The sequence below is a fragment of the Balaenoptera borealis genome, assembly GCF_965194805.1.
Source record: "Balaenoptera borealis genome assembly, chromosome: 2".
NCBI lineage: Eukaryota > Metazoa > Chordata > Mammalia > Artiodactyla > Balaenopteridae > Balaenoptera > Balaenoptera borealis.
This window is the reverse complement of record NC_138867.1, coordinates 64,267,647-64,279,906: the sequence shown is the minus strand read 5'-3', so window position 1 is coordinate 64,279,906 and position 12,260 is coordinate 64,267,647. Positions and strand designations below refer to the sequence as shown.

General features: G+C 41.4%; 1 protein-coding gene across 1 annotated transcript in view; it reads right to left on the bottom strand.

Moving 5' to 3' along the window:
- The window catches only part of BHMT2 (betaine--homocysteine S-methyltransferase 2), a 35,214-nt gene that overhangs the window by 21,644 nt on the left and 1,310 nt on the right, over nucleotides 1-12,260 (bottom strand). The window contains exons 2-7 of the mRNA XM_082378357.1: nucleotides 8,486-8,618; nucleotides 6,442-6,533; nucleotides 5,286-5,477; nucleotides 3,896-4,043; nucleotides 2,643-2,825; nucleotides 2,153-2,381 (exon numbers count right to left, since the gene is read on the bottom strand). Coding sequence (XP_082234483.1) covers nucleotides 2,153-2,381; nucleotides 2,643-2,825; nucleotides 3,896-4,043; nucleotides 5,286-5,477; nucleotides 6,442-6,533; nucleotides 8,486-8,618 — 977 coding nt within the window. The remainder of the gene's footprint in view (nucleotides 1-2,152; nucleotides 2,382-2,642; nucleotides 2,826-3,895; nucleotides 4,044-5,285; nucleotides 5,478-6,441; nucleotides 6,534-8,485; nucleotides 8,619-12,260) is intronic.

Here is a 12,260-nt window from a genome sequence, read left to right as displayed (position 1 = left end):
ATGGATTAAAGACATAACAGCTCTGATTAGAGAAGAGCAGAAATTGTGGTTAGTTTCTAAAAGATGGAAAAGATTGACAGGTGAGAGAGAGAGACAGAGAGAGAGAGAATGATTCAAAACAGAACAGTAATTCAAGGAGCCCCTAGAAAAACATCTTCAATAATAAAGTGATTGATTGTAACAAACAGTATAATTTAGATATTGGAAGACCTTAGAGAGGGTGAAGGTCTATTATTCTTCTTTCAACAATAAAAAAGAAAGTTAATTAGAAATTCCTATAAAACCAAACATTGTACAAAGAAAGTCCAACTATGAAGTAAATTAAAGTATGGCCTGAATTTGGACTATGAATGAAATCTAAGAGGAGAGAATCAATTTGACCTTGATGCTTGGAACGTTCTCTCACAAGGGGCTCAGGTTTTGTAAAATAGGTTTATTTCTCTTTCTCTTGGTTCTGCAGTGAATAATGTTTAGAAAATAGTGATCAGGGTACCAGGATATTAGATCGGAAATTTTATTGGTGGCACAAGATATGATAGATATCAGGTATTAAAGCAAGACAGACACTCTGCAGAAGTTTCAAAGTAGGTGGCTAAGAGCCAGTCAGATGACTCACTTGACTCTACACTGGAAAATCTAGATCACAGAGACCAATGGGTCAGCTACTTTGTGAATGAAGAGAGTGTGGTTAAATTGGGATCAGACCACACTCTCAGTTTGTCTCCTTAAAGGAAGGATGAAAAGTCTTCTAGCCAGTTTTGAGCCTATTAGGAGAGAGGGAGCCAGCCTGGGCATATTTAAAATCAGGCTCAAGAGAAACACCAGGAAGGAAAATGAGACTCCCCAAAATAGTGTGTATCTATAGTGACCTGCTGAGAAAGTTCGGATCTGAGGGCGAAGCAGAGAAAATTTTTCAGAGAAAAATGCAATGCCTGTGGCATGAGAAATATAGACAAAAGTTCCCAGTGGCAGCCTCTGAAGAACTATAAATACACTCATGAGGATGTGCCAGGCCCAGAGAATGTGGTCTTCCTAATAGGGTGTCAATTAAGCAATACAAGTTTACTCCCTTTTCCATCCGCTCTCCTCTCTCTTTGAATCTGAAGAGGTCAGAAACCATGATTAGCAATATGGGAAGGGAGGGTTGGAAGCATAAGACAGAGAAAGAGAAAGATCAGACTGGCCTTCCCTGGTTTCCTGCATATTGAAATCTCCTGCTGGAAAAAAGTTTGAAACATGTTCCAAGTCTTGATTTCACATGGAATTGAACACTTAATTACTGAATTGTCACTGTGTTTGCTTATACTGTGTTTGGTTATAAACCTTGATGATGTAAAAGTAATTGTATACCTTAGGGCTTCTCTGGTGGCACGGTGGTTGGGAGTCTGCCTGCCAATGCAGGGGACACGGGTTCGAGCCCTGGTCTGGGAGGATCCCACATGCCGCGGAGCGGCTGGGCCCGTGAGCCACAATTGCTGGGCCTGTGCGTCTGGAGCTTGTGCTCCTCAACGGGAGAGGCTGTGATAGTGAGAGGCCCGTGCACCGCGATGAGGAGTGGCCCCCGCTTGCCGCGGCTGGAGAGGGCCCTCGCACAGAAACGAAGACCCAACACAGCCATAAATAAATAAAAATTAAAAAAAAAAAAAAGTAATTGTATACCTTAAAGAAACCAAGAGGTAGATGAGGGAGAAAAAGTAGAGGGAAATGGAGGAAGGCAATTCTTATTTTACAGAGAGTGGAATCAAGAGATACCACTCTCTTTTTTAATTGATGGATTAAAAAACAAGTAGTTAAATATGAAATTCAAACTTGTAAAGATCGCCAACAGAACAAGCAAAAATGTAATAAGTCAAATTTGTGAAAAGGAGATCAGGGCAAGGGGGAAGATTATGTGATTTAAATCCCTCAGCTTTCATAAAGGGTAATTACCACTTAAAATTGATAAAACAAGAAATAGAGAAATAAGACTTCAAAACATAAATGGCAAACAGGTTACCCCTGGAATGGGATAGGTGTCAGAAATGGGCGGCTTTTACCTTTCATTTTGTATATTTCTATACTTTTGAATTTGTATTACCATGTGCATGCATAATGCTAACAATAAATAAAATGAGATTAGAGGAAAATAGTAAGTTAATTAAAAAATTCCCACCTGGCTCTAATCCAGGGTTTGGTGTGCGTGTTGAGACCACTTCCCCAGCTGCCATGTTTGTCAGAAGACAGAGGCAAAAATCCCCTTTCCGGGGCCAGCTCCTCTGCAATTGCCCTGATGTGGTAGGGCTCAAATCCACAGCACCCGCCTATGTACCTGATCCCCAGGTTGTAGGCCTCTCTGGCATATTTTTGAATATCCCATCTGGTTGCAACTCTGGGCTCCAGTGCTGTAATACAATAGTTATGGTACTTCTGTTACCATCTCTATTTTCAAACAATCGATGCTCAAGGGGTATTTTCTTTTTTCAACGAAGAAACTATAAATTTTAGAGTATGAATTCCTCAGATAGCTAATTTTTGGTTAACACTGAATGTCTTTGTCTTATACAGTCTCGTATTGTAAGTCTGTACTGTAGTTGTTCATTATAGCCATTTCCGTTTTGTCACAACAAGAAACCACAGGGTCTCTAATATATGCCTGAGCTTACCGAAGGGATATTCGGGGAGATCCACAAACCCTCCTTTGCCACAGTCGGGCATGTGGAACCCCAGGGGCTGCACCATCAAGTGTGCTTTCAGTCCTGCAGCCCATAGGCCTTCCTTCATGAGTCTCATTGTCTTCAGGCTGGTCCAGGGCCCAAATCGGCAGTTCACACCAACGATTGAAGCCCCTATGCAAAGAAATACATTTATTTACTTGTTTCACAATTTATTTACTTGTTTATTTTTTAAAATTGAAGTATAGTTGATTTACAATGTTGTGTTAGTTTCAGATGTACAGTCAAGTGATTCAGTTATACATATATACTTTTTCAGATTCTTTTTCATTATAGGTTATTACAAGATATTGAATATAGTTCCCTATGCTATACAGTAGGTCCTTGTTGTTTATCTATTTTATATATAGGAGTGTGTATCTGTTAATCCCAAACTCCTAATTTTTCCCTCCCCCCCCTCCTCCCTGTTTCCCTTTGGGAACCATAAGTTTGTTTTCTGTGTCTGTGAGTCTATTTCTGTTTGGTAAATAAGTTCATTTGTATCATTTTATTAGATTCCACATATAAGTGATATGATATTTGTCTTTCTCTGTCTGACTTCATTTCTATACACTAACAACAAAACATCAGAAAAAGAAATTAAGGAAACAATCACATTTACCATTGCATCAAAAAGAATAAAATACCTAGGAATAAACCCACCTAAGGAGGCAAAAGACCTATAAGACACTGATGAAAGAAATTGAAGACAACATAAACAGATGGAAAGATATACACTGTTCTTGGATTGGAAGAATCAATATTTTTAAATGACCATACTACCCAAGGCAATCTATAGATTCAGTGCAATCCCTACCAAATTACCAATGGCATTTTTCAGAGAACTAGAACAAATAATTTTAAAATTTGTATGGAAACACAAAAGACCCTGAATAGCCAAAATAATCTTGAGAAAGAGGAACAGAGCTGGAGGAATCATGCTCCCTGACTTCAGACTATACCACAAAGCTACAGTCATCAAAACAGTATGGTACTGGCACAAAAACAGACACAAAGATCTTTATTTTCTTTTTTAATAGTTGGAAGGTGTCTTAGAAATTAGCTGTCCCCCTCTACCTCCTAAGTTTTACAGATAAAGAGATGGATTCCAATTAATGTTTTTATTTCCGAACTGCTCTCCCAATGTTAAGAAACATTTCATAAACAATAACTGAACTGCTTATCACATCATGGGTCCACATTACCTGCCTTCACCAGCTTCACAGCACATTCTCCAGGTGTTACACCATGCATGTCTCCCTCTGGGCCTATGCACATGGTGGCTGCCACGGGTTTTCTGGCTTCTTTTAAGACCTCCACAGCCCACACAGCTTCTTCAGCATGTTCAAAATACTAAGAGAAATTTCATGTTCTTCTATTTGTCCAAATATAAAGCAGATTTTGAGTGGTAGACCGCAAATGTTGCAAAAACAGTTATAAAAATTACCAAATATATGTGATAAAATGTGCTAAGAAATGTGTCTCTATTGGCCTGACTAAAGAATACTTTTATGAGTAAATATTTTAATTCCTTTAACAATAACATATAGGTTTTCATTCAGATATCATACAAAAAAAGGTTTTAAAGTAACTGAGTATTTAAAATCATACTTTTGAAGGAACAAAAGTTTTGCTAATAAATTTTGGACTCATTTTTTATGGAACTTGGGTGATCTCTGCAGAATAATTGTTTATCATGCTTTACAATTCAAAATATTTTTATATTCACTTCTAGTTAGATATTCTAAAGTGCTCCTAAAGTAAGAAGGGAAATATGATTATTTCCCCAGATGAGAACATCGAGGCACAGAGAAGGGAGGGGTAGCTACTGAGTGTCTTTGCCAATGATAGACAGGACACCTTGTCTGGTAAACCCAGGCCATTTGCAGGGGTGCTTCCCAGGAAACCCCATAAGTGCCACAATTGAACAGCTGAACTTAATTTAAGTAAGTGGAGAAAAGCTAGCAGAAATCTCCCTGTTTCTTCCTTTTTGACTTAGATTCTGCAGAAGCAGTGTGTGAGCAATGGCAGAGAAAGTCAAAAGAGAGGTTCGTAAAAAACAAACTCGTGTTCTCATCCATCTGGAGAACATATAGGGCAGAGTTTGTGTTCATTTCTGTAGATGATTTTTTCCAGGTGGGTTAGCCAGGCTTGGGTAGCCCTAAGCCTTGGGAAGGTTGACATAGCAAGGTTTTCAGTAAGTTCGGTAGGGCAATTGGGGAACTAGCAGTTGGGAGGCTATTGTCCTTGTTGGGGGTGAAGAGCTGGGTTGAGGTCTTGACTCTAGATGCTAGCAATCATGATGGGAAATAGGGAGATGGGAGAAAGAGGATATTCCGGGCCTTCATATCCAGTCAGTGACAATGCTTATTGATTCTAACTTCAAAATATCGCTCAGATGTTATAGCTTTAGTGAAAGCAGAAAGATGGGAGTGAGCAAGGCAGGGATGGAGGAGGGCAAGGAAACTACTACTTGGCACTTAGTGTTAATGGTGAGGCCTGAGCAGCCGCCTACCCTCTAGGCTTTACTCCCCGACAGCCTCTATCCCCCACTCCACAGCTCCTTCCAGCCCTGTCCTTTAATGCTAGGCTTACCTCTGCAATCAGGAAGTCCACATTTTTCCTGGCAAAAACCTCTAGCTGTAGCCGAAAAAGTTTTTTAATTCTAGCTTCATCCTTGTGGTGTTTGTACAACGATGTCTGGCAGATCCCCCCTGCTACCAAAGCATCACCTTTGTTGGCTACTTCTCTGGCAAGGTCACAGGCAGCGGTGTTTACAGCTTCCCACTGAGGTTAGACAGCAAGAGTACACATGGTGAGCTTGGCATTTTAAAGGTGAGATATAACAGATATCAAAGGGGGCAATGAGCAAGTAGCATGAGCACAAGTCACTGGTTTAAACTGCAATTCGAGAAGACCAGCAGAGTTGGGTATCATCTCCTCTACTCCCAGGGAGCTTGTATTTCCATATTGTACTTACCACACTGGATTTTAGTAAATGCTCGTTTGTTTGTCTCCCATACTTGACTGTGAGCCACTTCAGAATAGTGTCTATGCCTTTGTATCATCTTTGTATCTAGCATAGAGAATGGACTATAACAGGTACTCAATAAATGTTGGTTGGTTGAATGAATAAATGGGCATTATCGTTTACAAGTATTAATACTTTATATTTGCAGGATATCTCACAATACTTCCACATCCTCACCCACTTTTCTCAACAACCCTATGCATGTAAGCATCAGTTACCTCCATTTGGTAGAGAAAACCAGTGCTCCATGTCGTTAAGTGTCTAACACAAAGTCACACAACCAATAGGTGGCAAAGTTGGGTATAAAACCCAATTCTCTTCATTCCTAGGCCAGTGCTGTGTTCCCTAGGACCACCCTGTCTCCACATGGACAAGTCAGGAAAGAAGAATGTGAAATGAGAAGGTAACAAGAGCATCTATAAAGTGTTCTTTCCCTACAAAAACATATCACAGAAGGATGGCCATGCCCTTCTAATGGCATATTTTCTCCCAGTCCTACCCCCTCCACTAGATAAAGAGACAGAAAATGCTTATTTATTTAGTACATATATGTTTACATCATGATTAATTACTGGATAGATATTTTATGTGGAGGAGTTTGTAATAAAGTGTAGTAACACATCAGGTCAATTCCATGGATTCCCATCAAGAGGTTATTTTTATTAAAGATGATCCCTCTCCCCACCCCTCCCCGCTCCCACCTGCCCCATTATCATTTACCTGACTTTCCATTTTGTCCTCACTGGCAGAAAAGGTGAAAGTCTGCATGACATTTGATCCCGCTCTCAAGAATTCCATGTGAAGCTGATGAACTACAAAGGAGTTGTTTTTTCCATTGAAATTAAAAAAGTAAAAATCACAGAAGCTATCATTTTCAGCGGCAGCTCATCCACTCACATCTCTTTCAATCATACACAATTTCAAACCTGGTACTTATAAAGAAATTCAGATTCAGGTCAGCAGAATTTAGGGACAAGGCAGAGTCCATACCAAATGGGGGCTGTTTAGAGTAGCCTCGTGTTGACCTGCCAGTGGGCCCCATGGCCTGGTGCAGTCACATGCAGACACTAAGGCCCAGTTGGCCAACTGTCCCTTGGTCTCTTGGTCTAGAGAGGGTTTATTCATTTGCCAGTGTCATGAAGGATGTAGCTCGTCTACTTACAGTCAGCACTGGGGAGCCCTCAAAGTAGGATGAGGGAATTCTCACAGTGGGCAGAATGCATATGGGTGGCGCCCCCATCAAGTGTATTCAATAGCAAGCAGCTGGGGAGACGCAGTCAAGGAGCTTTCCTTGGCCCATCAGAAACTCCTTCCTCTCTCTCTCTTCATCTCCTCCCCACCTCAGTCTTTATCCTTGCTATTTCAACACTTTCTTCCTGGTTGAGCAAAGAAGATTTTCTAAAATTAAGAATGAGTTCTTCTTGGGTCAGATGAAATCTTCCTGCTAACACCAGAAAGACAAAACTGTGTCCTACCGTATAACTCTGGATGTCTGATGAAACAGTAATCATGGCCAGTGGGTACTTATATGGGCATTTCATGTGGGTTAATTCACAAGTCCTCACCACCAGCCCATGTCATGCCCCCATGTGACAGATGAAGAAACTGATCCTCAGAGGTCAAATGACTTGTCCAAGGTCACTCAGCTGGTCAGTAGAAGGACCTAGACATGACCCCATGTTTGTGTGATACACTGTGTATATATGAATAAAATCAGAGTGAATCAAAAGTTCCATTCCCAGCTTGTATCCCGTTTCACCCGTATCTTCTTTGGCTTTATTTCCCACTTTCATTTAGAACAGCAAATACGAAAAAGAGCAAACATAGAAATAAAGTTCCAACTTGATGTTACTAACCAATCCTATCACAGTTTCTACCTCCAATTCTTTTTTTTTCAGCCAGGAAGATGAGGTATAACTGTGTTTATTTCTTTGTCCCTCCCCTCCGCCCAACAGAACTTGGCTGCCTACTGTCTATATTCTGTTATGCTGGTGGTTACCATTAATCGTCCCTACCAAATGTACTGTTTTAATATCGTATGCAAATTAGCCAGAAGGATGAATCTGAAGCAATAACAGTTTTACTATGTTAAGGAAACTCTTGAATATACACAAGGTAAATATTCATGGAACAAATATTGGTATGTATATTTTAGTACTCCCTGAATATGAAGATGCAAGTGTGTGTGTGTGTGTGTGTGTGTGTGTGTGTGTTTGTGTGTAGAGGAGGGGGGGAAGGAGAGAGAAGCCCTTTCTTCAGCTCATGTACTGCCACTGTCTCCACATCTTGGCAGTTTTGGCAAGTGAAACAGTCCTTAGAAAATGCTCACGGAACTTCCCTGGTGGTGCAGTGATTAAGACTCCATCTGCTAATGCAGGGGTCATGGGTTCAATTCCTGGTCTGGGAAGATCCCATATGCCACGGAGCAACAAAGCCCATGAGCCACAACTACTGAGCCTGCATGCCACAACTACTGAAACCCGCATGCCTAGAGCCCGTGCTCTGCAACAAGAGAAGCCACCGCAATGAGAAGCCCGAGCACCACAACAAAGAGTAGCCCCCGCTCGCCGCAACTAGAGAAAGCCCGCATGCAGCAACGAAAACCCAGTGCAGACAAAAATAAATAAATAAATAAATAAAATAAAATAAATAAATAAATTTATTTTAAAAAAAAAGAAAATGCTCGCTTTTATTTATCTTCTCTCAGTCAGATTTAAGCAAAATGTCACCCAGATAAACACTCAGGGGTGATGCTGGCACCGACCTGCATTTGGATGTTCTACTACGGCTTCTGAAGTCCAGAGCCCGGCCTTCACGTAGCCCCTCTTCTCCAGAGTTATGAGAAAGCTGCCGTCTCCGATCACAACCTCCCCACTATCCAGACGTTCCAAAATGCCCTGAAGAAGAGAAAGAAAAATCACCTAAGACCCCTCTTTTTTTTTTTCCTTAAAGCAGTTTCTAATTTTAGGAAAGGTGGTACAATGCTCTCACAGCTCCAGTTCTGTTGAAATCATCCGTGCCTAATAGTATTTCAGAAAAATTGAGAATACTCTATTATTGGACAGTCCAGGTACTTGTTTTGTGCAAAGTTCTGTGACTATTTTTTCTCAAATACAATTTAATCTGAGTCAAATTGTAGTTAAAGTGCTGATTCCATAATGGTTATTTTGGTTTTTCAAGATGTTTGTGGTAGACACTGCTAGTCACCTAATGTGCATTTTTTTCTCCTCTTCTTTGCTAATATATTTTGTTTGGGGAGACAATGTCCCCAGCTTAAAAAAAAAAAAAAAATCCTCAGGCTCCTTTGCTGAGGGGGTGGGGTGGCCATGTGACACAGCGGTGGCCAATGGGAAATAAGTGAAAGTCTGCTGAAGATTTCCAGAAAAGTTTTGCTTTCCTGATACAGATGCCCACTCCCTTCCCTCTTGTCACTTTTTCTCTGTCCTGTCTGGAATGTCAACTTAAGCCCTGGAGGTATAGCCATCATCTTGCAGCCATGCCACTGAAAGCCACACGCAGGCTGACAACCGCAGCCTGGTGTCTTAATGACATCTTGGAGTAGCTGCAGAGGCCGTGGACGGTGACCGTCCGTTAGGTGACCTCTCTTTAGGTGAGAAAATAAAACTCTTTTGTGTGTGAACCACTGGACATAATCCTATTGTTTTATAATTATACCCTACACTTTCCAGCATGTTCACAGACACGTTATCATTTGGCACTCTTAACAACTTTGGGAGCTAGGCAAGGCGGATAGTTTTTTTTTTTTTTAATTTTATTTATTTATTTATTTATTTATTATTTTTGGCTGTGTTGGGTCTTCGTTTCTGTGCGAGGGCTTTCTCTAATTGCGGCGAGCGGGGGCCACTCCTCATTGCGGTGCGTGGGCCTCTCACTGTCGCGGCCTCTCTTGTTGCGGAGCACAGGCTCCAGACGCGCAGGCTCAGTGGTTGTGCCTCACGGGCCCAGTTGCTCCGCGGCATGTGGGATCTTCCCAGACCAGGGCTCGAACCGGTGTCCCCTGCATTGGCAGGCAGATTCTCAACCACTGCGCCACCAGGGAAGCCCCAAGGCGGATAGTTTTTATTCCCACTTTATAAATGAGGAAACTGAGGTTCAGAGAGGCTAAGTGAGTTGCTCAAGATCATAGAGCTCAGTAAGTGAAAAAGCAGACATCAGACCTTCTAAATTCCTAACCTAGTCTCTATTTACCACCTTTCTAGTCAGCCCACCCATAATCTGAATACAAGGAGGCATCTAGAGCAGTTATCCAAGGCTATGGTTTCCATTGTCTACAAAGTGCTTCCCCAGATACCTGAACGGCTCGCCCTCTGATTTTCTTCAGGTCTTTGGTCAAGTGTCATTTTTTCAGAGAGAACTTCCCTGCGATTTATAAAAACTGCAAACACCCCCATGGGGATCCCTATCCCTCTTGTATAGACTGCATTAGTTGAAGATACAGCCTTTTGTTGAAAATACCAGCCAGGTCCTCTCAGCCCTGCCTACAGCTGGACACAGAGCAGTGCATGAATGGGGGAAGAAAGGCCCCCGCTGCCCCTTCTAACCAGTCACATCTGCAGCCCAGGAAGGTACATTAGAAGCGGTTGCCCTGAGGCTAAGCACCAGGCCACCATCTCCACCACATCTCCATTTTCCTGTGGAGGGAAGTGGAGTGGAGCCCAGCTCTGTTAACCATAAACACTATTTTGACAGAGAGAGCTCCTGACTCTGGTTATTTTTCCATGCTTTATATCTAAGGATGAATTTTAGCTGAATGTAGAAGAAATGTTAATGTAGTCTACGGTTCTCACCTCTCTCCCTACTCCCTCCATAAAATGAAATTTGCTCTTTTCATTTCGGACTTTCAAAATATGAAAATGACTTAAACTTTCAGCTTTCATTCAGACCTTCCCACATGCCAGGTCCAGTTCTAGGCAAGAGGGGTAAACGCTGGAATAAGACATGGTCCCTGCCCTCAAGAAGCTCCAAGTCTGGCTACCTTGGGGAAAGCCATTAGGTCAACAGATTATCACAGCACAGTGTAATAAATAAATGTTGCAGAGGGACATAGAAGAGAGAATCAGAGGTATCGTCATCTTTCTAAAATTGCATCTTGAAAATCTAACACATTTCAATGAAGTTAACCAGGTTAACTTCATCAGATTTAATACTACGCATCAAACAATTCTATAGGGGATAAACATTAACACACAATTTGGGTGTTACAGGTTAGTCTCTTACCTCCCACCTCTAATCTGTCATAAGGTTACACCAAGCATATCTATTCAACACATCTCACATATGTCCCCCCCATCCTCACTGCCGCTGGGCTATTGAAATGGTCTCCAATTCACTCCAGCCCACTCTAAACTATCTCCCATTGCTGCCAGAGCAAAGCTTTGCCTGACCTACTCTTATTCGTGATTACATCCTCCTTTGTCTCCTGCTTAAGTTCATACATCCTCTATTCCTACATCCATCACCTGTGCTGCAGTACCTGGTTACTTTCCTGTCACCTCTGTTTGGCTGTAAGATGCTTGAGGCTCTATCTCTACCACCTCATACAGCACCTAACAAAGAGTAGGCCCTTAATAAAATGTGCCAAGAGTTAGCAGATGGACAGGACTGTTTTGAAAATGGCACAAACCTCACATATGCTATAAGCTTGGTCCTGACAAGGAGGAAAAAGATGATACTCTTTAACAGAAAATTAGCTAGGATTTTAAGAAAATGACAGTGCAAATTTTGACTGTTGCCTTCATGATACCAAGTAAAGGTAAGGCATTTTGATCTGTTATCTGGATGTTTGTCCAACATTTTAAATTTTGCCAGTTTTCTAAACAGCCATTAGCAAAATAACTAAAATATCAATATTTGAATTCAGAGCATCTTTTAGCCCCTCCTTCACTGATAGACTTACCACCTCAGTTAACTGCTACACCTGTATGATCTAAAGCCAGCTCTAGAATGACAGGACTGTGTAAAATAAAGAACACTGTAAATTATTTGCAGTATATTTATATTTTCATTCCATCCTCCCTTTCAGTGTGGCAGTGACTCTACCTTGGATCTGATGGTGATCTCTGAGAGGCATTTATGTCCTCTTTTTGCAGATAACAGTATCTAGACCTCTTGGATTTAAGATCTGGCTTCAAGGGACCTCTATTCATACACAGAGAAGTAGACCAACATCACCCTAGGGCAGGAAGCTGCCAGAGGTCCATCTGCCTGAAATTGCCACCAGGACTGCTCTTTTGGATTAAAGAAGCAATTGGAGGTGTCCTCTGTAGCAGTTAAACGAATTCTTAAAATGCACCTGTTAGCTGAGCAGAGAGGTGAGGTTAGCTCTGCCCCACTAACATTTTAACTCCCAGGTACACATTAACATGGATTCTCATATGATAATCTTGGTGTTGCAAAGAGCAGAGGCCAGGAAAAATAGAACAGGGACAGCATATTTTTAAAAAACCTTTAAAAAAAATGAACTGTAAAAGTGAACATAGTATTAGAGAAAGTTCAGAGAAAGAAGTCAGCACAATGTT